The following is a 27,075-nucleotide window of genomic DNA, read 5'->3' as shown; positions in this document are numbered from 1 at the left end:
TGAGTAGTTCTTAAGGACAAGGTTATTAGAAACCAAATATTCAAATTCAAAACTTCAAGAGTACAAATAGGATTATTTAGCAAGCCAATGAGACTGAAAATGCTACTTGTTGCTTACTCACAAAGAACATTGAGTAACATTTTCAGCCCGCTTCGTTTGACGGATCTCCAGATTTGTGCTTACAAAAACGTGAGGCAAAATGCAGAATTTGGAAAGTGAACGCCTTAAAACCCGGTAAGAAGGAATTCCTGCAGAAACATCCGGAAAAATTTCTGTTTTTTGTGAAATCCCTGAAGGATTTCTTGAAGGAATTTCTGAAGACATCATTTAAGGTATTTTCAAGCAATCTTAATGCTTAAAACGTTTTCCAAGAAATATCTAAATGATTCCATGAATATATTTGAGATATTGTATGAAGGAGGATTTCAGGAAAAAAAAATATCATTGAATAGTTTCAAAAAAGAAAGATCTGGAAAACTTGCAGAACCCGTGCAATCAGTTTTGATAAAATTTCTGAATAAATTTGCAGGATCAGTGTTTGATTGAAGAAATAACCTGAGCAAGTCTCCATATTGGAACCCTGACATTAGAAAATGCTTCAGTTGGTCAGTAATTTTATCGAAACATCTAATAATTTAGTTTATTCTTATTTCGATAAGAACTTTTAAAATAATAATAGAGAAGAAATCAAAGAGAATAATCTCAACTAAGCATTCCTGAAGAATTTCACAAATCAGCTCTTGAAAACATGCGTTATCTGTAACAATCTGCAGAGCAAATTATGGAGAAATCTATGATGAAATTACTGCTGGAACTACTTGAGGAATATCTGAAGGAGTGCATCAAGGGCCATTTGATCCATTCAAAAATCCTGGTGGGAAGGAATTCCAACGGAAAATAATATCTGGAAATCTGGAAAATAACATTCTGAACGATTCTTCATGGAATTCCTGCAACATTTGTTGACGCATTTCTCTGGGGGAATTTTAAACGAGAAATTGAATGAGTTTTTACAGGAACTCTAAAGCGTACCATAGAAAAATCTACATCATGGAACAAATTGGTGAAACTACCCAGGATACCAATAAGCAGTTCAAATGCTTGCTGCAGTTGAAATTAAGTGCTGCTTAAATGCAGGTTTTGGCTCAATATACGACTGATTAAATGCTTTCTACTCAGACTATCGAAAATGCAAACGGAAATATCTTCTTCTACCGATGCCTTTTCTATCCCTCTCCTACTACTAGAAAGAATCGCTGAACAAATTTATTGAAATATATCGGGACGTTCCCAAAACAATACAAGGAGCAATTTCCAGAGAAACCACTGAATAATATGATAGAATTTCCGTGGGGTTCGGTCTCTAGGAACAGCTGGTAAATTCATCAGAGAGTATCGGAGGGTTTGTTGAAGGAATATGCGACAATGTTGGAAGGAACCCCTGAAGAAAATTGTGCTTCTTTCTTAAAAAGATATAAACAGCTGAAAGAATATCTGTAGGTTTTTTTTCTGAATATATCTCTAGCAGACTTCCTGTAGGATTTACTATATTTTTTGAATGAGTCTGTTTGTATGTACAGTATGCTTACATTGCAACGATCGAAGCTAACTGAAACATCAGTTTGACATTACAGTGCATCAAATTTCACTGACAGCATGACTGACAGCACAAACTTGGCACTTTATTTCCTTTTAATTGAAAAATCGTTGCAATGAGCGGATTTGCAACGAGAGAGCGGTCGTGGTACCGTATTACTCCGTTAATTCGACAATAATTGATGTCGAAGTACTGGAGTACACTTTTAATTCGATAAATTGGTACATCACCTTGTTCATTGTATTTTGAACTCTGTATTGTGGCAGTTCGAAGCTCGTTTTAGTACGATTGTTGACCATCGGAGTTCATTCCGGCGGTTCGGGTATCGGATAGTACTAACTCTGAACTTGTGCATGAAGCGGCTATTTGAAAAGCTGTTGCTGGTGCCAGTAATGTGACATTTAAACTAGGCTGACCAGATTTGTACCGTTTAAATACGGGACACTTTTTGGAAATTCAACTAAAAAGAAATCAATGTTCAAAAACAGAACTGCATACTATTGATTATGCTAATTCAGCTAGAAAGACCGAATAATTGAGTCAAAAACGTTAACTGTGCTCCAGTGGCGAATGTTTGAAAATTGTGTTGTCCCGTTAAATACGGGATGGATGGTCAGCCTTTTGAACGTTGAATTTGAACGCTTTAATTCGGCAAATGGTGAATTAGCGGGGTATAAATTAAAGTGTCGAACTCAAAAGTCTCAAGTTTTTTTTGCGTTCCTTAAAAAAAATATTCTGGCTTTTTTTTAGCAAAAACTTCTTTAAATCCATTCAGAAGTTTCTCCAGAAAACTTTCTCCATGTGACAATCGTGGGGATGCGGAGGTACACACGGTCTCTAGTAGCAACGGATGTCACACTAACATTCTTCCCCTTTCCCGATGACCGTAAGGACGTGGCCGGCGCCGGTCTGACAATATAGAGCTTTGAACCTTCAAAATTGCACATTGCGGATGGAAGGCTACACCCAGGCCCCATCCTTTTGGCTTCCTGTGCAATATTGGCTGTTCTGGTCAGTAACTACGAATTGTATGGTCATCTCATGCTCAGAAGTTCCTTCAGAAAATAACAGAGATTTCTCTGGAGTTCCGGAGAAAAACAAAACAAAAAAGATTTTCTGACCCTTCGGATATTTCATGCGTTTTTGCTGGAATTCTTGTCAGGAATTTCTTCTGGAATTTACCCAAATTTCTCTTGAAGTTTCTGTAGGAATTTTGTCAAGAGTTCAACCAGATATAAATAGGAATTCTTGGAGAAAATCTCAACTTAAAGATCTTCCTGAAATTAATCTAGGAGTTTCGCCCGGGGTTTCTTTGTTTCTTTAGGAGGAATCCTCCTTCCACAACATCCTGAAGGTCCATCTAAGTGTAATTTTTCTGGAAATCTGCCAAGTGTTCTTTCTGGAATTAAACAGTAGTTCCTCTTGGGAATCTTTCAGTTGTTTCTAATAATCCTCCAGGAGCTCTTTTTGGGATTCGTCCAGTAGTTTCCTATTGAAATCTTACAGGAGTTTTTTTTAAGGAATCCTCTAGGTTTTCTGGGATTCCTCCAAGAGTTCCTACTTCGAACCTTTCAGGAGTTACACCTGGAAATTCTCCAGGAGTTCCTTTTGATAACCCTCCTTGATTTAGTTGATTTCCTTCTGGGCATCTTTCAGGAGTTTGTTTTTGGAAATCCTTCATAAATCCTTTTTCGGATTCACTCAGTGGTTCCGTATGCGAATGTTTCAGGAGTTTTTTTTGAAGAATCTTAGAAGTGTTCTTCTGGGACTCCTCCAAGATTTCATCCTTGGAACCTTTCAGGATTACATCTGGAAATTCTTCAGGAGTTTTTTTTTCTGGCACCTTGGTACGTTTGTAAATTGTTGTGAATATTTTGTCAGTTTATTTCGTATGTTATACTATGGTTTGTACATACTACCGTGAATCGCAAGTCAGTCCCATATCTCCATTTTGGGCAAAATTGAGTTAATGGTAGTTTTCGATCTTTCTTCGGATGGTCTTTCAGCTGTGTGAATAAAATTATATAGTTAGTTCAGTAAAATCGAAAAACAACATCAAGTTAGATTATAGGACAATGAAAACTAATCGCAAGTCACTCCTATTACGAACTTATGTATCCTGCAGTACAAAATCGGACACTGTTTTAGCCAGTTATATTTTTTTACAGTTACGTTTTCACGTTGTGAAAGTTTCATGATGATCGCAGTAGTATTCAATTTATGGCGATTTTTTTCAACTTCACAAAGAAATCGAGTTTTAAAACTTCAGAGCATATGTCCCTGAATTTTAATGCATACGTAGCGCTCGTCGTCCCCTAAGACGGACATTAAACGGCAGACGATCTTTTGTTGTTGCCCAAATCTAGATGCCCCTTAGGATTAGAAACTCCCAGACCAAATACAAGCTATGTAAGCAACCAACGCTGCGAACAAGAAGGCAATCCGCCTGAAGAAATACGATTACAGGATTGACTGATGGACCAAGAACAAAAATGAAACCTTGTCATCCTGGGATTACTACGTGATCTATTTAGATAACTGGGCACAATTAATGTTATCTGTTACATGTTTGTGTTTTGTGCATTTGTAGTGTTCCATTTTGTTTTTTTTTGTATCTAACTTCCCAGACGCGGGGCCCGATACGAAAAATCAAATTCACATTTATAAGGTTCCAATGTATTATTTGTTACAACCTTCTGGGTAGGGTATCGCGCCACTTGGGCGGTGGCTTCTATATTCGTTTGTTTTCCACTATAACTCAGTCAATTTTGAATCAATTGACTTGAAATGTTGTACACGGGTAGATACTATACCTACCTCACCACATTCCAAAAGTTGTGTCAATTGGTTCAAATTTGTCTGAGTTATAGTGGAAAACAGACGAATATAGAAGCCACCGCCCAAGTGGCGCGATTCCCAATCTTCCAGGATTTTTTTTCTCTGAAAATCCTTCTGAGATTATTTCTGTGAACCCTACAAGAATTCCTGGAGAAATTCTTACAAATTTTTAGGAGAAATTCTCGGAATAGTCCCAGATTTGACTTCAGCAGGATTTCAAGATTGAAGGTCCCTTGTGTCCACTCTCTAAAAAATGCATTTACAGAAATCTCTCGGATGAATTCTAGATTGAGTTTAAATAAGGGCGAAAGTAACATGAGAGAGTTCTCTTCATCGACTTTCTTTTCTTCAAATTAAAGTGACAAGATGCAAATTCAATCGAACTTTTTTACATTTAGACGCTAGATTGCATCGCAACCTAACGATTTATGACCAAAAAGTGCAACCATACTTGCATCTTGTCACTTTAATTTGAAGAAGAGAAAGTCGATGAAGAGAACTCGCTCATGTTACTTTCGCCCTTATTTAAACTCAATCTAGAATTGTACTTATATGTAACTCAATGTTCTTTGTGGGTGATCAAGCAACAAGTCGCATTTTCAGTCTTATCGGGCTGCCAAATTAACAGATTTGTGCTCTAGAAACATACAATGAATAACAAGGCAGCCATATTTGCATTCTAACAACAGCGTCCTTGAAGGATTTTGATGTAATCCCCAGATGGAATTCATACAGAAATTTGGACGAATCCACAAAAGATATTCGTTAAGGAATCCTCAGGAAGATTTCCTTCAGAAATCCTTAGCAGAAGCTTTCAATCAATTGGAATCCTGTAATAAACCGTGCTGGAATTCATTTAAGAAATCCCCAGATAAAATTTCCGTAGGCATCCGCAGATTTAATTCTCTTGTGAATTCTCCAGATGAAGTTACTGGAGGAATCCCTAGATAGAATTGTTACCCAGAAGGAACACCAGTAAAGTTGCCTCCTCAAGCTCGTTGAGTTCCCGCTTAGACTTAATCGATTCCACTGACATTTTTACCGCAGCTTCTGGTAATCCAAAACCAAATTTGAGATTTTGCTCCTTTGTGTATTATGTTTTTCATATAAGAATAAACCGCAGCTGCAAATCGTCCAGCAAATAGTAAAGCAACAAAGGGTTTTGAAGTTTATGAAATTCCCTGGTTTTTTACACATTTACTTCCATAACTCAGAGAGCATGAATATTTACTGAGAAAAAATCACCTTCCTGAACCACTGTGCATCGTCGGCACGGAACAGCAGTGAAATACAACTACACATTCCCTTCTAGAGAGGAGCCAACCAACTACACAGTGACAACCAGTGCCAGCGTTCACAGATTCAACCTCTCAAGATCAGGCGAGTGTCGCGGATCTCTCGCCCATAATGAGACTCGATCGATGATAGTGCGCGGATCGGTTTTGGCTGTTTTAGTTTCTGATTCTAGTGGGTTGGGGTTTGTGCAATCATCGTTCGTCATATTCCTCTCGAGAAGTATCCTCGTCCGTTCCCCGTTCCATCATCTGGGCATCGATTCAAGATCTCTACCAGATCTTCCCAGCAGTGCTGCGTGAGTGCGTTCGCGGCGGTCGGTGGCAGCAGCGGAGGAAATGAAACCTCCTCGATCAATGCGAGCATTCGGAAGCTGGCTTCCCGTGACTTTGCTGCTGCTGCTAGTCGTGTTTGCGTCGTGCCTCGGCGCCGCCGATGACATACAGCCCAACTCAAGGCTATCGTCGTCGTCGTCGTCATCACACCACCAACAGTCACACCACAAAGTTCCTGCATCACATCAGCATCAGCACCAGCACCAGCAACAGCATCACCAACAGCAGCATGATCAGCAGCGAGCTGGTAGCACCGGCAGCAGTAAAAGTGGATCCCAGGGGGATCACCAATCCGCAACGCTTCCGTCGGGATCCGACACTTCCAAAACGTCGTCATCGTCAACTAGTGGCGGTGGTGGCGGCAATCGGATGCTGGAGACGCGCAATTCCTACGCGGTGCTGAGCCAAGCCATGTCGCAAGCCGTTCACCACGAATTCGGTATGTATCATGGGAAGCGTTTGTGCTCCCTTCCCCTCAAGCTGTAAACCACCCACCACCCCCCTTTTGTTATAGTGCAATTGTTATTCCTTCCCCCCGTTTTAGAGTTCTCTGTAACTAAGCAGCGCGCAGAATAACCACCCATGGTGAATTTATTAAACACGCATGAGAGCGGTGTCGCGCTGTCTGTCCCACGTGCACAATACTAATCTTATCGCAAACACGTAGATCGATTGAATCGTAGTACTTACATACAGTGTGTGATAATGATGTATGATTTTAGCCAGTGGTTGGCAAGTGAATTTATTAGGCGGCCCACTTATGCGTTTTCAAAAGTTGGTGAGCTGCTTTATGGCTTACAACAACTCATTTTTAACGATTTTGATGGATTCTTCCACACAGAAAAAAATATTCATGTAAAATTCCGCGAGAAATAATGCACATAAAGGGAATGCTAGAATTAGTGCATATTTACATGAGATATCATGTAAAATTACGTTACAATCGTGTAAATTTCCGCTAATAGTCACGTAACCGGACTTTAAGTCCATGATGGTTTACGCGATGGTTGGCGGAAATTTACACGATTGTAATGAAATTTTACATTATATCTCATGTAAAAATGCACTAACTCTAGCACTAACCCTTTATGTGCTTGATTTCTAGCTGAATTTTAATTACATATTTTTTTCTTTGCAATCTACAAGTTTGAGAGTGAAGGATTAGATGTTTATTATTAACGTAAAACAACAATAGAGTACAAGTTTAAATGTTAAGACTTATTTCGATAGCAGAGCAAGCATAATATACTAGTGTTGATAAACATCTCTTCCATGTCAATTTCATGACTTTTCATTGGGCTAACCAAGCTAAGTGGAAATAACAACTGTGATATCTTTCCAGATATCAACTGCTCGAGTCTACTGTTGAATAAAAACTGTCTTTATTTCATTCTTACAAGTTTACAAATCACTTAATTCTACATACATGGATTTGTTCTCTACACAATGCTTATCCTAGTGGGAGGTGCTTGGAGTTACTTTTCATTTAGGCAAACCAATCAGGGATCAATAAGAGGTTTGCAACAAGGATGGAATAATGAAGAAGGAAGAGAGAGAGAGAGTAACAGCGAATAAGGCATCAACGCTTGGTGCGTGATGCACTTGGCAGCAGTCTAAGTCATTTATATGTATGCAAGTATTATTGCCTGGGAACGGAGTGCTATGCTGAAGGAGTCGAGTTACGGTTCATGTGGGTTTTGCATTTGAAGTGATTTCTGAAGTGCCAATGACATGGGTCATTGCTATGTGACATTTGAGAATACATGAGAACGACGTGGGTCGTCGTTCTATGTTATTTGAGTATGAGTATAGGCTATAAATTATTTTAGGGTGCTGATTGTCGTTTTGTAACCAAGCAACAATTAGCTGATTATATGAAAGTTTTACGTTTTTGTCAAGTCGGTTTCTGTGACTGTGGGAAAGTTACAATCACAGAACATGTGGTGAAGTCAGGTGATTTATGATATGATGTAACTAAATACTCTACATCTTCCCCCTTTTGGAGAATGATGTAATAAAAATGGAATCATTCGTTATGACCTATCCTCCAAGTACCTCATCTAGAATGTTAATTATGTTTTCTCCCAACCGAATTGCACACTTTTTTATTTTTTATTTTTTTGTTTTTTTTTTTTTTTTCATTTTTATGGATTTTTAGGTTCGGTTAATAGTTGAACTCTATTGCTTTACTGGAATTCTTGCTTTAAGTATTTGTATAAGTAATTGTAGTGTGTGTTTTCTTTAATTGCTAACGTTTATTTAGATTTTTATTGTTCTATTTTTATGGACTATTGTTTCTTTATAAGTGCTGTTATGTTTTACTGTACAATTTGGATCTGCTATTTTGGTTACTGTGAATGGTCCTATGTAAAACGGGTCAAGTTTTTTCCGATTTTCGTTTGTCAGATATACTAAATCTCCTATGTTTAAATCGATTTTATTGATGTTTTGATTGCATACGTTTTTACGTTTTTCTTTTTGGAAAATTAATTTGTTTCTAGCATTTGAGTTTGATGTTTGTAATTTATAGCGTAATTCTTGATAATATTGATCTGGACTATAAACTGGATTAATCATTAATAGGTTATCTTGCAAGTCATGCGGTAGTGTAGCTTTTCGACCAAATACAAGTTCGTATGGTGTATAGCCATGTTCAATATTTGGTGTGGTATTGTAAGAGAAGGCAAAAAATTTTGTCCAATCATCCCAGTCCGAATTGTGAGTATTGGTGAAGGATCTCAGATACTCATTGAGACATCTGTGGTTCCTTTCCAAAGCTCCGATTGTCTGAGGATGATAGGCTGTTGCAAATGTTTGCTTTATTTCTAATAATTTACAAATCTGTTCAAAAACATCGTTATTGAATTCAGTGCCTTGATCGGAATTTAATTGAAGAAAATTTCCATAAATCAAGATAAAATTTTCCACTAATGCTCTTGCCATTATAGAAGCTTCTTTTGTTGGTACTGGTGCAAGTACAATGTATTTCGTTAAATTACATTGTATAGTTAGAATGTATCTATTTCTATTGTTTGTAATGCCGAATGGTCCTGCGGTATCAATTGAAATTGTTTCGAATGGTTTAAAAGGGGTTGAAGTTACGATTACGGGCTCTTTAGTATGTCTGTTTACTTTGTTAATTTTACACTTTTCGCAATTTTTAACAAAGTTCCTTATTTCTAATTTCATGTTTTTCCATGTAAATTTTTCTCTTAATTTTAAATAAAGTTTATGTTGACCAATATGACCTCCCGTAGGTGTCATATGGTTATTAACTAAAATTTCATTAATTTTATCTACGTTCTGTATAAATGTTGGTGGATTATACAGTACCAGCTGGTAATTGGAAATGGCTCTATTTGCGATTTCCTTAACAGTTTCGCTAGCGAATGATTTGAATAGCTCATCTTGCAAAGAGATGGCGACCATGGTTCTTTTATAATGATTCAGTAGTTTTCCTAGTTCTAAAAGTGCAAGCTCTAATGCTTGACTTCCATTTGTGTTTTCGTCAGATAGTTGAATTGTAATTGTTTGAAGCATCTTATTGTAGTTATTATTAAATAATTTAACTTTCAGTTGGTTGTGGTGCACTTCACACCCAACTTTCAGATATTTTCTAACTTCCGATGGATTCTCAGTTTGCCAAGCCGTGAGGTGATCAGTCTCACTGTCTGCTAACTGCGAATCATCGAATTTAGTTGTATCGTTTAATTTTTTTCTATTCATTGCTCTAGTGTTAACCACTAGAACAGATAAAGATTTAAGGTCATCCGAGTTCAATGGGATACGCGACAATGCATCTGCGCAAACATTAGATTTTCCAGCAAGAAATTCAATGTTAAAATTATATTCTTCCAAATCAAGCCTCATCAACGTTAATTTCGATGTTGGCTTTTTCATGTTAAATAAATATACTAATGGTCTATGATCCGTTTTAATTGTGAATCTTCGACCATATAAATACGATTTAAAATAATTAACAGCCCAATGAATTGCTGCTAATTCTTTTTCAATGATAGGCTTATTACGTTCGCCTTGCGTAAAGCTTCTACTCGCAAAAGCTATTGGGAAATCTCCTTCAGTATAACGCTGAGAAAGAACTGCTCCACATGCATAGTTTGATGCATCTGTGGTTAAAATAAATTCTCGTGAAAAATCAGGATATCTCAGAATATATGGTTCCATCAAGGCTTGTTTTAATTGTTGAAAACTTTGTTCCTGACTATCTGTCCATTGAAACTGCACTCCTTTTTTAAGCAATGCATTTAATGGTCGTGCGATATCCGCAAAATTTGGTACGAATTTTCGGTAGTAGTTGCAAAATGCAACAAATCTACGTACTTCGTCAACATTGTTAGGTTTGGGATAGTTTTTCAAGGCTTCAAACTTAGAATCGTCTGGAAGGATGCCTCTATCCGTGACCTTGTGACCAAGAAATGTCACTTCATTTAAGAAAAATTTGCATTTTGCAGGATTTAATTTGAGGTTATAATGCCTCAAACGCTCAAACACCGTAGTTAAATTTTGAAAATGATGATTTTCCGAACAGCCGATGACGATTATATCATCGATATAAATGAATGCACATTCAGGATTTAATCCTGCCATAGCAATAGTCATCATTCGCTGAAAACTATTGGGTGAAATGTTTAAACCGAAGGGCAATCTTTTAAAATGAAAATGACCATTAGGGGCTGAAAAGGCTGTGTACTTTCTAGACTCTTGGTCTAATGGTATCTGGTGAAAACCAGACATTAGATCAAGCGTACTGAAGTACTTTGCTCTCCCTAATTGATCTAAAATTATGTCAATACGTGGCAAAGGAAATTTGTCTGCCAAAACTTTTTTATTTAATTGTCGGAAGTCGACAACTAATCTCCATTTTTTTGAATTATTGCCAGCTTTCTTTGGTACCAAGAGAATTGGCGAATTGTACGAAGAAACTGATGGTTCGATTATATCATCGTCCAAAAGTTTTTGAATTTGTTTTGCCATTTCATCTCCTTGCGAGTGAATGGTTTTATAATTTGGAATATAGACTGGTACCTGGTCATTTAGAAGAATATCTTGAGAATAAAAATTATTGTGAGATAACTTTTCGTTCTCTAAACTGAAAATATCAGAATATTTTTCAATCAACTTTTTTAACGAGGAGTGAACATATGAAGGAATTTCATTAAAATTGATTTTCGAAAAAATGTTTTGTATCCTTTCCTTTTTCATAGCTAAATTTTCCGTAGGTTTATTGACTCTAACATAATCGTGTAAAGGTTCACATATAGGATGAAAATTTGAGATTGCGACCTGTGACTGTGTTGTATTAACAAATTTTATATACGGTGAGTTTGATGATACAATAGTGTTTCCACAAAAAATTCCTGGAAGTATTTCTTGTGAGAGCACGATTGAATCTTCGGTCACACTAAAATTTGGTAATCTTCTAATCACCTCGCATCTTGGTGGTAAAATTATACTATTATTAATACTATCTTCAATAGGTATGCATATTGAATGATTTTGAAAATTGAAATTTAAAAGCCAATTATCATAGTCGATGGTGCACCTGAACTTGACTAAGAAGTCACGCCCAAGTATACCATCTGTGGGTATAGGGAAATTTTCACTAACTAACTGAAAAGAATGAACTAATTTAAGGTTATTGTCGAATGTTACAGAAGTTTGAGCTTCGGCAATAGTTTCCGTCACTCCTTCCGTAACACCTGTTATTCTAAGTTTCTTGTTAAAATCTACTATTTGCATTGCGGGAACTTTTGTAACTTTAAACAGAGATACATCAGCTCCGCTATCTAAAATAAATGTACACTTACTGTTTGTCATTTCAACATATAAGGTTACGAAATTTACAGCATTTAAATTTATCGAATGAATTGTTGTTGAGGGGATGGACCCTGGTTCGCTTGGCCTAAAAAATTTACATTTTGATGGTGCCCTGCTGTCTGAATCGGAATTTGTTGAGGTAGATTTTGCATACATGGCATGTTTTGTGGCATAGGATGAATTTGTTCAGCATTTGTTACAAACATTTGTCGAGGTCGTTGGTCTCGCCGACCGCCTCGATTAAACCCGTAATTTTGGGGGGTTCGATTAAAATAACGCCCTTGATACCTGTGATAAGTATGCCTTCCTCTTTGTGCATTTTGGTTCCCTTCACGTCGGCCTCGATTATTTCTGGTATGATTATTATGCTTATGTGTACCATAAGTCATAATTTGTGAAGAGTTCTGTTGATTGGCTGCTGTTGGAGTAGCGTTTTCTTGTACTTTCTGCACAGCTTCATTGATATTGGAGAAGGTGCCGGCTTTTAAGATAATTTTTGTTTCATAGCTGGTGGTGCCATTAATTAAGGCATCTACTCCAGCTTTCGTGGCCATGGTCTTAGCCACCCCATCCGGGATGCCTTGGCCAACGTAAATGCTTTTCAACTTGTTGGTTAGTTTGTCTATTTCGTCACAAAAAATATTTGTGTCCCCTTTTTGTTTTGTTGTTTTTAATTTTGCTATTATGTTTGCAGGTGTAATTTGTTCTGAGCATCTTTGTTTGACATCATTGATAAGAGCATCGATTGTGTTAAGATTTTCCGCCAAGCCTAATCTGGCTTTTCCAGTCAGTCTGGTTTTTAAAAATCTTACTGCTGTTGCCACTTGATCAGCAGCAACATAATCCTTCAATAAATTCGCCGAATCCACGTAGGCGTCTAGATTTTCAGACGTTCCATCGTACACTTGTACGATGGAAGTTGCCGTTTTTATGTCGAATGGCATTGTTGTTACGTTTCTAGCTATACACTTTTTCAGTAAATTGTTAAAAATTACGGCGTAAACTACCGACTTGCAAGATACCGCTTTTTTATAATGCTTTAACTTTGTATTTAACAAAATAAGGGTTTCGTCAAATTCTTGACGAGCTGCTTTAATCAGAAAATTAAAATGTGAGCTTCCGATACGCGCCTCATTTTCTAAGAGAAGGTCCGTAATATTTTTATATATTAACTTTACATTTCGTAATTTTTCATCAAGTGTGAATTTCAAATATTTTCGAAATGGAGCCTTTTTCAAGTTTGCTTTAATTTTGTGAATTTGTCCTATTAGAAGCTCGATTTCTCTTTCACCATTATTCATTAGAAATATTAATATTTGTTCGATGATCAAAGCATTACTTCTAAGTATTATTTTCCACTGTAAAAAAAAATATATCCGTTGATTTGACGTTACCTTCTCGGTTGTCGCTCGATATGCGATCCTCGGCGTCTCGTTGCATCACATCGTTGTTGTTGTTGTTTGTATTGGCGCTGAGCCCATGCGCTTTCTAATCCCGCCGGTCGACTCCTGTCGACCGTGGTCTCGCCTGCAGTTGATTTGTTTGTTGGATTTTTGCACTTATTTGTGCTTTCACTTCATCACTATAAACGCCAACGGTGTATACTAACGGGTCACGAAACTGTTCTTATTCCACTTCGACGGTTTTTCATAATTGTTCGTATTACACTTGCAGCTTACTCGAGTTCTCTTTCAGGCACTAAACGGGGTTTTGCATGTTGGCTATTGATCTAGCGGCCTTCATTGCTTGCTTTTTGGCATGTAATTTGTACAGTTGGTAAAACATCACTGCTAACTGTAGACCGACTAATGCCAAAATGATGTTGAGTTTAAACTCGTGGTCGGCGTGATACTCTTCATGAATTGCAAGTTCATTCAGGATTTGGACTTGCGGGTCCCCTGAATTCTGAGCGGTTTTGGATTTATTATTACCCATTGTGGGTACTCACATCACAATTATTTTATAATTTAAACTGTTTCCGCATTTCAAGATTTTTCGCTTCCACTTGGCACTTTTTACAGTTTTAATTGACTATTGAATAAGTCTTCAGGCTCGGTTGCCTGTTCGCGGTCAGCCATGTGATATCTTTCCAGATATCAACTGCTCGAGTCTACTGTTGAATAAAAACTGTCTTTATTTCATTCTTACAAGTTTACAAATCACTTAATTCTACATACATGGATTTGTTCTCTACACAATGCTTATCCTAGTGGGAGGTGCTTGGAGTTACTTTTCATTTAGGCAAACCAATCAGGGATCAATAAGAGGTTTGCAACAAGGATGGAATAATGAAGAAGGAAGAGAGAGAGAGAGTAACAGCGAATAAGGCATCAACGCTTGGTGCGTGATGCACTTGGCAGCAGTCTAAGTCATTTATATGTATGCAAGTATTATTGCCTGGGAACGGAGTGCTATGCTGAAGGAGTCGAGTTACGGTTCATGTGGGTTTTGCATTTGAAGTGATTTCTGAAGTGCCAATGACATGGGTCATTGCTATGTGACATTTGAGAATACATGAGAACGACGTGGGTCGTCGTTCTATGTTATTTGAGTATGAGTATAGGCTATAAATTATTTTAGGGTGCTGATTGTCGTTTTGTAACCAAGCAACAATTAGCTGATTATATGAAAGTTTTACGTTTTTGTCAAGTCGGTTTCTGTGACTGTGGGAAAGTTACAATCACAGAACATGTGGTGAAGTCAGGTGATTTATGATATGATGTAACTAAATACTCTACACAACCTTAAATACTTTGAAATTCAGGCACACAACAAAAACACGCGTTTGTTGAACAAATCTCGCGCTTAGTATCATACGGGCGTATCTACAATGATCGATTTCTCTTAATCGATTTTCTCTTTGGATTATTCCGGGAAATACGACCAATATTCGGATGATCTCTCGATGTGTTTCGGTAAATGACGACTAGGACTAGCTTCTAAAACAACAAAAACAACCAAAAATGATTTGTCGGCCAAGTTATTAACCAAAGAGAAAATCGATGAAGAGAAATCGATCATTGTAGATACGCCCGTATGATACTAAGCGCGAGAAATTAAGATTTATATTGCGAAAAGAAATTCGCGTGCTCCGGTGGGAATCGGACCCACGACTCCCAGTTCGCTAGACAGGCACTTCTTTCCTCCAAGCTACGGAGCCACTTGACCATCTCCGTCCCCTGAAGGCACAGAATTGAACTATATTCCACTAATGCTCAAGGTTTGTTTCCTTTCACAACCCAAATCTCCTTCGGATGGAATTGCAGACAACAGAGACGTGTAGATGGTCATCTAATTCCATCCGAAGGAGATTTTTATTGTGAAAAGAAACAAACCATGTGCATTAGTGGTATCGAGTTCAGTTCTGTGCCTTCAGGACTCAGGAGATGGTCAAGTGGATCTGTAGCTTGGAGGAAAAAAGCGCACGACTTGCGAGTAGCACCCATGGGTGCTGCTATTAATTAACTTGACTTTTTTGCTGATATCTCAGTTAAATTGCGATTGCCGACCGCTCGGCTGTGCAAATCTCGGCAAAAGAATGTGTGAAGGTGCTGAAGTTCCTCGGAGAATTTTTCCCCGTAAATTCTTTAAGACTTTAGGATCTTTCGAGAAGTTTTTTTTTCCAAAAGTTTCCCAGTAAATTCTTTTAATAATCCTTCTAAACACTTTTTCAAAAGAAGAATTTCCATCGAGATTTCTGGCAAAAGTTTCTTTGTGGGTTCTTCCAGAAATTCATCGGGAAATTCTTCAATGAGTTTGTCTTTCATGAATTTCTATGGGAATTCTTCGGAAAGATGTTCCACCTGAAGTTCTTCCAGAAGTGGTTCTGATTATTGTTCCAGCAATGTTTCTACTAGAAACTTTCTAGTAATATTTTAGAACGTTGTTACGGGAATTCTCATAATAATTCCTGCGAAAAGTCTTTCAGGACTTCCTCAGTTATTCTTTCAATGAGTTCTCCTAGAAACTTTCTCAGGAGTCCGCATTTTTTCAATAATATCACCAGGCATTTATGCAAGAGTTCCTCCAGGAATTTTTGCAACAGTTTGTCGAGTTATTCTTCTAAGAATTCTTGTAGAAGTTCTTCTGAGAAATTCTAAAGAGTTCTCTAAGGACTTCTCCTGGAATTCCTCCCAGAAACCCGTTAGAACTTCTTTCAAACATTCCTCCAGAATATTCTCAAACGATTTGCTCCAGTTTCGAATCGACTCGATTTGATAAGAAATTTTCCCAAAAATTTGACCAAGATAAATGCCATGAACTTCTTGCAGAATTCTTCAGGAGTTCATCCAGAGATTTCTCCAAGACCTTTTTAATAGATTTCTACACAAATTTGTTCAGAATATTGCCCATTCCCATGCGGTAGTTTGTATTTTAGTTTTTTGCTGTATAGTATGACAAATTATAAAGTTATTTATATCTGTAAAATAATCAGACCCTATTTAGTTTGCAAATTTGATTACGTTGATCATAATAAATAATAATAATTATCTTGAAGATATATTGTCTAACTAAAACCTTTGTAAAGGTATGTGGCGGGACCATCATCATCATCATCATCATCATCAATCCCTTCAGGAATCCTTTCTTACTAGGATTTTTTCGAGAATTCTTAGAACATTTTTTTTGCAGAATCCCAAAGAAAGTTTTCCTAGATTTTCCTACATATCTTTCTACACGAATTCTTTCGACTTATTTTTTTTTTCATTTCCTGTTAGGATTCCTACAGGAATTCTTCCAAGGATTTCTTGAATGATTATTTCAGGATATCCGCCAGAAGTTGTTACAAGTTTTATTTTTGTGTTTCGTGTTCTATTTTAACATGTTAATATTTCCCTGAGTGAAATGCGCATTTATAGTGATATGGAGCAAAAGAGCATCTTGAGATGTCATCTGTCTCTTATTGATGGCCTACATTTAGGTTATTTCGGTCACTGATATTAACTAGAAGTCTTCCCTAACAGAGACATCAAAGTGTAGACGTCTTATATTAAAATTTGATTCAGGATGCCCCCTTAGGATTAGAAATTCCTAGACCAAACTCAAGTTATGAAAGCAACTAATGCAAACAAAAGGCAAACAGCCAGGAAAAACACGAATACCGGATTTGACTGATGGACCAACAACAATTATGAAACCTTGTCATCCTGTCATCGGAAATTGTTATCCATTAGGGTAACAGGGCAAAATTTATGTTCTGTGTTGTATATGTCCAGTCCATATGTGATGTCCTATTTTATTACGCATTTGTAGTGCTCCACTATAGATGTCATATTTCTAATATGCATTTGTAGTGCTCCATTATTTTTTCGTAATAAAATCACCCCAAGGATTCCTCCAGGGGTTCTTCTTGGATTTCTTCAAAGAATTTCTTCAAACGTTTCCCCGATATTCCATCAATTCATGCTGTGATTTCTCCTTGACATCTCAAGATTTTTTCCAGAAGTCCTTTCGGAATGTTTACAAATTTTACCCTGAAAATTCTCATAGATTTCTTCGGGAGTATGAAAATATTTCAAGACCCTCCAAAATTTTTCAAAGAAACCTTCAAGCAATTCCCCAGGAATTCTTTCAAGAAGAATTTCTCCAGGAGTTCTTTAAAGTTCATCTAGTTATTTTTCAAGTTTATCTCTAGAAAACCTTGGAAGAAGGTCCTCCAGAAACACTACCAAAACTACCAAACACCCCAAAAAAGATTTCGGGATTTCTTCGTCCGGGAATTATTACAGTATTCTCTTGAGATTCTTCCAAGGGTCTTTTATGAACTTCTCCAATTACGGTAATTTTTCCAGGAATCCTCCAAAAACTTCTCCGGGAAATCTTCCAAAAATTACTTTTAGGATTCCCCCAGATATTTCTCTAGAAATAAATCCATGAATACCTCCAAGGATTTATCCTGAAAATCATCCACCAATTCTTTCAAAGGATTCCTAGAGGCATTCCTTCAAGAATCCCTACAGAAATACTTCCGCAGATCCCGCCTTAAGTTCGTTTTAGAACACTTCTTGGTGTATTTTTCTAGTAGTTTCTGCAAAAAATCCTGAAAGCGTTTTCGGACAAATCCTTCAGATAATTAAAAAAAAAACTCTAAATGAAATACCCTTGAACGGAAGCCTTATAATAGTTTCTGGAGAAAAATCATTGGAAGAATTTCAGGAGAAATTCTTGCAAGAATTCGTAAAATGGTTTTGAAAAAAAGTGCCTAGAAGTAATTCCTGAGAAAAATCCTAGGAAGTTATTCTGAAAAATTCTTTGGATAAATTCCTGTAGAGGTCATTAGAAGCATTGCTGATAAACGTTGAAAAATTCATTCAATTCGGTTCACTGGTTTCCGAGATATGACAGCTCAAAAATGAGTTGTCTAAAAAATAGTGTTTTACCCGAACGGTTCTAACTTCGCGAAAAAACTATTCAATCGAGCCCAAATTTGTACCAATGATGCACATATAATAGGTTGATAAACAGTCAAAATTTGAGATTTTTTGATGCACTCTATGAAAAGGTACAGCATGTTGAATTTTTTTTATGGGAGAAAAAAAGTTGCCTATCCCAAACATTTTGGCCACCCCCTGTACTTCTTTGTCTCCAAATCATGAATGATATGTATGTCCGCTCATAGTTCGTTAAGAGTTTGGCTGCCCAAAATTCGCAGTTATGTCATTGTGTATTTTTTCTGTGTTTTTAGCAATTTAGCAGAAATTTCTGGAAAAATCTCAGTCGATGTTCCTAGAGCAATCCCAGCAAGAATACCTGCAAGTATTTATCCCTGGAATTTCTAGACATATGTGTACCAAGAGAAATGCTTCGAGGAATCAATAGAGGCTTTTCGGGAGAAATTCCTTAAAAATCTCTGAAATAATCTTTGGATACATCCCAGGAGGTATCTCTAAACGAATCGCTGATGGAATGCCTGGAAAAATCCCCTGAGCAATTTCTGGAGGCATCTCAGCAGAAATTACTGGAGGAATACCATCACGAATTTCTGGAAGAACTTCTGCAAGAATCGCAGAAATAATTCTGGCAGGAATTTCTGAAGAAGTCCCTGGAGCATTCCCTAGAGGCCCTATAAAAATTCCTGAAGGATTCACAGGGTGGATTCCTGGAGCAATTCGAAGTAAAATACCTGAACAATCACAGGAGGGATTTTTGGAGGATTCTTTGAAGGAAGTTTTATTATTATTATTGATATTATTATTATTATTATGGAGAAATTTCTGAATGTTTCTGTAAGAATACCATGACGAATTTCTGAAGGAATACTTCGAGGAATTCCTGGAGGAATCGTAGTAAGAACTTCTGCAAGAATACCAGGAGTATATTCGGAAAGAATCCTAGTAGGAATTTCTAAAGATGTCTCTGAAGCATTCCATAGAGGAATCCCTGCAAGAGTTCCTGAAGGATTCACAGGAGGATTTTCTTAGAAGATTCCCTGCAGTATGAAAGGATTTAGTAGTTAGGAGGGATTTCTAGAGGAATCCTTAATGACATTTCTTGAGGAACTCCAGCAGAAATTCCTGGAGCAAAAATCCTAGGATTTTTATAGAAATACTAAAATTAATTCCTGGAGGAATCAATAAAGGCATTGAAGGAATTTCTTGAACAATCTCTGAAAAAATTATTGGATGAATCCCAAGAGGAATTTCTATTCGAATCGCTGGAAGAATTCCTGAAAGAATCTCTGAAGTAATATCTGGAGGCATGTCAGCAGAAATTACTAGAGCAGTATCAAGATGACTTTCTGAAAAAATCCCTTGAAGAATTCCTGGAGAAATCATAGTAAGAAGTTTTGCAAGAATACCAGGAGTATACCAGGAAAGAATCCTAGCAGGAGTTTCTAAAGAACTTCCTGAAGCTTTACCTAGAGGAATCCCTGCAAGAGTTCCTGAAGGATTCACAGGAGGATTTTATACAGGAATCCTTGAAGGAAGGACGATTTCCTGCAGTATGAAAGAATTTAGTAGTTAAGGGGGATTTCTAGAGGGATCCCTCATGAGATTTCTTGAGAAACTTCAGCAGAAATTCCTGGAGCAATCACAGCAAGAATGCCTGCAAAAATCCTAGGATTTTTTTAATAAATACTAAGAATAATTCCTGGAGGAATCAATGAAGGCAAAGAATCTCTGCATTTTCTGGAGGCATGTTAGCAGAAATTACTAGAGCAGAACCAAGATGATTTTCTGGGAGAATCCCTTTATGAATTCCTAGGAGAATTCTTGAAGGAATGGTAGAAGGAACGTCTGCAAGAATCCCAGGAGAATTCCCTGGAAGAATACTAGCAGGAATGTCTAAAGAACCTCGGTTCCTTGCTAACGGCTGACAATAACGTGAGCCGTGAAATACGAAGGCGCATCATCAGTGGAAGTCGTGCCTACTATGGGCTCCAGAAGAAACTGCGGTCAAAAAAGATTCACCCCCGCACCAAATGTACCATGTACAAGACGTTAATAAGACCGGTGGTTCTCTACGGACACGAGACATGGACGATGCTCGAGGAGGACCTGCAAGCACTCGGAGTTTTCGAGCGACGCGTGCTAAGAACGATCTTCGGCGGCGCGCAGGAGAACGGTGTGTGGCGGAGAAGGATGAACCACGAGCTCGCTGCACTTTACGGCGAACCCAGCATCCAGAAAGTGGCCAAAGCCGGAAGGATACGATGGGCAGGGCATGTTGCAAGAATGCCGTACAACAACCCTGCAAAGTTGGTGTTTGCTAACCATCCGGTTGGTACAAGAAGGCGTGGAGCGCAGAGAGCACGATGGGCGGACCAGGTGGAGCGTGATCTGGCGAGTGTTGGGCGTGATCGACGTTGGAGAGCTGCAGCTGCAAATCGAGTATTATGGCGGCAAATTGTTGATTCAGTATTATCATGAATTTGATGTTAACTAAATAAATGAATGAATGTCTAAAGAAGTCCCTGGAGCATTCACTAGAGGAATCCCTAGAATCACAGGAAGAATTCTTGGAGGAATCTTAAAAGGAATTCATTGAAGAATCCTTGTAGTATGGAAGGATTTGTAATTTTTGTTTATTGGGTACGTTAGCCTGTTAGTTTATTAGCCTTATAGGATTTAGAAGAGAGAGATTTCTAGAGGAGTTGCTTAAGGAATCCCTTGAAGAGTACCTGGAAGTATCCCTGGTATACCTGGAGGAATACGAGTAGAAGTTCCTGGGGCAATTCATGCAAGCATGCCTGGAGGAATTCAAATATGGCTACCACAATGGCCGGCTTGAACTTGCGCGTCGTAGTTTCAAAATAATGATTTTTATGGGTGAGCTCGTTCCATATAAAAAACACAGTTTTTTGGAATATGTTATTAAACCGATATTTTTTATGTAAGGGAAACGGAATCCGTCGTCATCATCAAAATGCTTCCATTTTTATCCTGTCGAAAACAAAGCTAATAAGCGCTATTTGTTTTGTTTTTTATTTTTATTTTATTTTTTTATTTTTTGTTGGGAATGAGCATGCATGAGAACAAACAGAACAGAAACAGTCAGTGATTAAATCGTCTGATTTGGCGTGTCTAGCAATCGCTACAACTAGTTAGATAATAAATTATATAAGAGAAAACATGTTTGTACACCTTTGTTAATACCACTCGAAATAGTTAATTGTTGTTCGGATCTGTTCGGATGGTTGAACCAATCATATCACTTTATCTCTGTCTGGGCACTTCACCGCAAGAAATCATATGACAGACAGAGCTTTGTATTGTAAGTGTAGTGTAAGTCGTACAGGATGTTGGATTACTTTTGTCATTTACCGTAAAAATCGTTTCAAATCCCACAAACATCACTGATTGTCTAGCACAAAACAAAAACTCTCAAGCCTGTAGATAGTCGGGTAGACGATCTTATCGCTAACATATGAAGTAGTACCAACGACTCGACTCTCTGTGGAAAGTACCGTTCCCGTACTGAAATCGAACATATTAGTTTGTTTACCTTCCCGGAGAACTTTGACTGCCCACCACCACCGTTCGATCAATAATTAAATCAATCCCAACAGTGAGTTGTTGGAATCAAAACAAACTAAAACCACCACGGGGTGCGCCTGTTCGTTTTCCTTATTTTTTGCGTCGATTGCCATCGTATATATTTTGGACGCAATCCAGTTCTGCCGAATGTCAGGAAACTAACCAACCACCACCTTTCAGGGGAACTTGTACTTGCTGGTACAAATACATAGTTGTGGTTAGCTATCGTTGTAAACAACCACAATCGTAAATTGGTGAAGTCCAATTTTGGAATGGCAAGGGCAACACACTACAAGCATCCATCATTCAATAATCTAACGTTTCTTCTGGGAAGATGGGGAAAATTGTCGTTCTGCGAGATGGTCATTGAAATCAGTGAAGGGGGTGAGGGTGGAACCTACAGACTACGTGATACGATGCATGAGAGGTACATACATCTAGCCGTTCAAACTAAATGCGTTTTATCGCTGTCGGTTCGTTCCCCGAGATAGGTGTCAGATTTTCTTGGCCTTCAACACGCTACCGGTGCACGGGATGTTAGGATCAGTGGTTGCCAAACTTGTTCTAGATGGAATTGATAGCTCATGTTTATTGAAAGTTTTGTTTTCTGCCTAAATAGTACTTTTAGATATTGTGTATTATCTCGATACATGGATTCCACCAACGCACATTGGAGTAAATCATATCAAAACCTGATCATAAGTGGAAAAACTCAAAATGAAGTAATTGGGTCTTCCGTTGTGTTTGTGCCAAGTGTAGTTATCGTGTAATCATTTGACAGCTAGGCAGTGTCCAAATGTTTTGTTTACGCTTATCAGAAGAGGTTTAGTGAAGCTGGATGTTAGCCGTTTTCTTTGATATAACTCACAGCGCGAGCAAGTTTTGACCGTACAAAGTGAATAAAATTGATAGTCAATCAATTCAACGATGCAGTTTGTTGAAGAAGGTTAATGTTGTTATTCTGTTAATTAGAAACCCAAATGAATTGCCGTTAAATTTACATACAATATATGAAAATACTGAAAAAAATTATTTGATGCAATCCTTTACCGTACATTCAAAATGAAATAAGTTAATTTTCCGGCTGTTTCCGGAAAATCTGCTTTTAGTGTATGATAAAACTATTGTTCCTCTTTCAAATGCAGAAAGAAAACCTTCCGGATGTTGCAATACTTTGAAAAAATCGTGATAATTATATTATTTTATGATATTATTTGCCCAAATTCAGTAGTTGGCCCTCTGAACGTATTTTTGCTGAAAACTAGAATTCAACAGCTTTCAAGCAAAAAAAAAAAGAAGTTTAAAATCGGTCAACTGGTTCAAAAGCTGTGATTTTTTGAAAAATTTCTGTTTCGAAAGATCTTGATTTTTACAATCATAAAATTGGTCACCCTAATGATGAAATATAAATAATACGGGTCTAATTATTTTCGAAAAACTTCAAAATCACCAAGTATCACGATGTTCGGAGACACACTAGGGTAATTCGCCAATTGTTGAACGGTTAGTACTGGCATTTTGGTTTTCGTTTGTTTTTCCGTGCATAATTCCACTTTAGTTGAAAAATATCCAGTGAACGTCTAGATCTACTCATCCCTTATTCTGCCCATTGAATTTGTATTCCCTTAAATTCCATTCTCTAAGAGAAAATAGAACATTTGTATGGGAAGTCTGTAACCCAAATGTTGAACGCTTCCTTAAGCAAGCTCATCCTAATGTTGGACGGTTCTCGCCAATTGTTGAACGGTTGAAGCTTTGTTCGTAATTGATGACGTATAACCCGACATCAACCTATCATTCACCTGTTTTTATTTTGGCCACCAAACCCAACATAGACCCAACAGTTATCCGATGTGAGTCCAACAGTGGTCCAACATTTGATAAAATTTGACCCGACTTTGACCCGACATCCGATATTTTTTTCACTCTGGCGGATTTTTTCCGGGATTTTCGTGTTTTGTGCCCAGCTAGTCCGAGCTAGTGACAATTCATTTAAATGACAAGGAATCGCTCATTTGAAGAGAGCTCTAGTGGACTGGAATCGTTTTAAACATAACTAGATGCAAAAATGGCTGAAAAGATTTGATTAGAAGCGAAAACAACAGAAGAAAAGTATGCCTTTGAAAGCCCCTGAAACACTTCTGGAAACCCATGGGACCCACTCAACCCCCAAGAACACTCGTGGAACTACCCTGAAATCCCTTGAAAATCCGTGTGTTGATTTTCAATCAACGGAAGAAAGAAACAATTTCTGCGTTTTTAATCGTTTTGATGACTCGATAAAAACTTCCTAAAATTACGAATAGGTATTATGGTTTAGGTTTTAAATTCAAAGTTTCATACACTTACATTTAGTTCTTTCTTTCTCTGTTCTTTCTAGAACTTGTTCTAGAACTGCTTCTTCTTCGCACTTCTTTTCTGGAACTTTTCTTCTCCTACTAGATGTGCGACTAATCCTAGAATATTTCTAATATTTTTTTTACTTTAGTTTATAGGAAAAAAAGTATTTTGTTTTATGCAACTCACCAGCGCTATTTTTAAGCTAAATTTTAGGTAGGATTTTCGATTATTTCAGTTCTTTTACTTAGCAAATCTAACCAATTTAATGAGAGATCATAGGATTAGAATTTATACAATTAAAGTTAATTTTCAGCTTTACCTTTAAGCTTATACGGAGTCGAGGATTTAGTTCAAAGTTTCTACAATTCGCGTAATAAAGGCAAGTTTAGCTAAGTTTTATAACTACAAAGAAATTCAACGTTATGCCTTAGTTTCTTGCTATCGACTTTTGCTTTTCAGCGTAAAACTGCTCGTCATTCTGTGTCTGATTGACGTACCTGTCACGGCCCAAAGATCAACGATGGGTTACTCTTCACATCATGTTGTCTCGGTAAGCGCGCCGACCAAAGGGTCGTCACACCGTGGGTTGCTTCTGAACCTCCTGGAATGCCTTGAAATACTCCTGGGATCCCCTTAAAACTCTGAATTCCTTTTGAACAACTCTGGAACGCCTTTGAAACCCATTGAAAACCACTGGAATCTTTCTGAAGCCCACTGGAACACCCCTAGAACACCCCTGAAACGCCCTTGAAACCCCATGAAATGCACGGTTAGGTAAAGTGAAAAAAAAAAATTCTAACAGTCATGCTAACATCGTAGGTTTTGCCAGTGTTCAACAATTGGATCATGGATGCATAATGATAGTGTGATAAGTAAAATATTTTTTCAAATTAAATTACAATGAAAATGTGATTTTAAACAATGTTAAACTGTTAAGGACATCCTTCCAGTTCTTGTAACTATGGTGTGCCTTTGATATTTGTGGTCGATTTGCCCGCAAAGCTAATTTCGTAACAGCAATTTCTTAAAATTAATCTTAAGAATTGTGCAGTTTTCGTGTCATCAGCGGTACTAAATTTCCAATCAATTTTTTTGACATAAAATATGCATAATTTTGTAACATAATTAGAGCAATATCGTAACCCACATGTATATGCATCTGCATCATACGTTTACGTTGGATGAAAATTACTTAAATAAGATTTATAATAAAATATTCAGAAACTGTTCAACATTTGGGTAGTGTTCAACAATTAGCGAATTACCCTATATCGTTTTTCTATGGAATGGTGGTATTATTATTAAAAAAAATCTTGTTGAAGTCAGTTAGATTGGTTGTTTCCCACTGCTAGGTGAATTTATTGTTATAAAATGCATTGAAAACTATGAAATACGTTTCATTACTAATTTGGGTTGTATTTGGGTTGCGAAAATACGTCAAAATAATTTTGATCACTTTTGATGTACTAGGTGCTCCACTGTGCAACGCTTCATTAGGTCCTCCAAAGTAGCCGTTTTACAAAAAGATGAACTTTAAAATAAACTTTAATATTTTTAATACCTGGTATACCTACCTGGTATAAATCCTACGGAAATCTGAAAATTTCAATGGAATATTAACGAATTCGATAAAAGGGCGGTATTCCGGTACCGATGCTAGTATCCAAACACTAAGAAAAACATTTGATCTACACAGTTAGTCGCGTTCGGTATTTTTTACCGAAATCTCAACTGCTGAGCGTGCGGTAATGGTTTTTTACCGAAATCCTGTAAAAATTACTAAATTTCGGTAAAATGTTATCGTTTATCTGTCAAATTTTAACGAAGTTCGGTAAACGTCACCGTTTTTTCCGGTAAAAAACTTAACGGTTGAGATTTCAATAAAGGGGTCTCCAGTTAGCCTAGTGGTTAAGGCTATGGATCGCCAATCCGGAGACGGCGGGTTCGATTCCCGTTCCGGTCGTGAAAATTTTCTCGACTCCCTGGGCATAGTGTATCATTATACTTGCCCCACAATATACAAATTCATGCAATGGCAGACAAAGAAAGCCCTTCAATTAATAACTGTGGAAGTGATCAAAGAGCACTAAGTTGAAGCAAGGCAGGCCTAGTCCCAGTGGGGACGTCGAGCCATAAAGAAGAAGAAGAATTTCGGTAAAGAACTACCGAAGTCGGTGATTTTTTCTAAGTGTGTATAGAACTCTTTCAGGGATTAGGAATTACCTCAGAGATTTGTTAATTCACTGAATTTGCTTAAAAAAAAACAAACTAGAATTCGTACCCAAAATCCATCAGAGAGTTTTTCCTGAAATTCTCTCCAAGATTCTTCTTTGAATTCATCCCGGGAATTCTCCTTCCCGAGCAGGAATGAATAACTGACGCATAACAAAGTCAGGTCTCAGGTCAGGTCAGGGCTTCTTAATACCTCATTCAGGTTGTAGGTATTCGGTTTTCCATACCTGAATTCGGCATTCTTCAGCTATTCTCTCTTGTTCGGGTTGTATTTCTACCGTAATTTCTTTATTTACGTTCTTTAACGGTTTCTCACAGAAATCATCTAGTGCTTTCTTGCTTAGTTTTTCATAAATTTATTAAAAGTTTTATTTTCCTTGTGATTTTTCTCGGATTTTCTGCCGTTGTTTTTTCAGGGATTTCTGAGATTTGTATCGGATTTCATCCAAAGTTCCTCTCAGGTTTCTTTAGGAGTTTTTCATGAGGATTCTGCAGGGGTACCTCCCGGGATTACTTCCAGAGGTTTTCCCAACATGCTCCCAGAGTTGCTCGATGGATTATTTCCATAATGTATCCAAAGTTCCTTCAGAAACTTCCTCTTGATTTACCAGTAGTTCCTCTTGAA

General features: G+C 37.5%; 1 protein-coding gene across 4 annotated transcripts in view; it reads left to right on the top strand.

Annotated features, from left to right (window-relative positions):
• The first annotated feature begins 4,974 nt into the window (after positions 1-4,974).
• The window catches only part of LOC109432604 (stromal interaction molecule homolog), a 135,287-nt gene continuing 113,186 nt past the window's right edge, over positions 4,975-27,075 (top strand). The window contains exon 1 of one of the 4 annotated variants that reach the window (XM_062844828.1): positions 4,975-6,502. In XM_062844828.1, coding sequence (XP_062700812.1) covers positions 6,067-6,502 — 436 coding nt within the window. In that variant the 5' untranslated portion in view covers positions 4,975-6,066. The remainder of the gene's footprint in view (positions 6,503-27,075) is intronic. The other 3 variants (XM_062844825.1, XR_009996065.1, XM_062844826.1) reach the window with 3 other exon arrangements.

Source organism: Aedes albopictus, chromosome 1 (genome assembly GCF_035046485.1).
Source record: "Aedes albopictus strain Foshan chromosome 1, AalbF5, whole genome shotgun sequence".
NCBI classification, from domain to species: Eukaryota; Metazoa; Arthropoda; class Insecta; order Diptera; family Culicidae; genus Aedes; species Aedes albopictus.
This window is presented reverse-complemented; position numbering and strand designations above follow the sequence as displayed.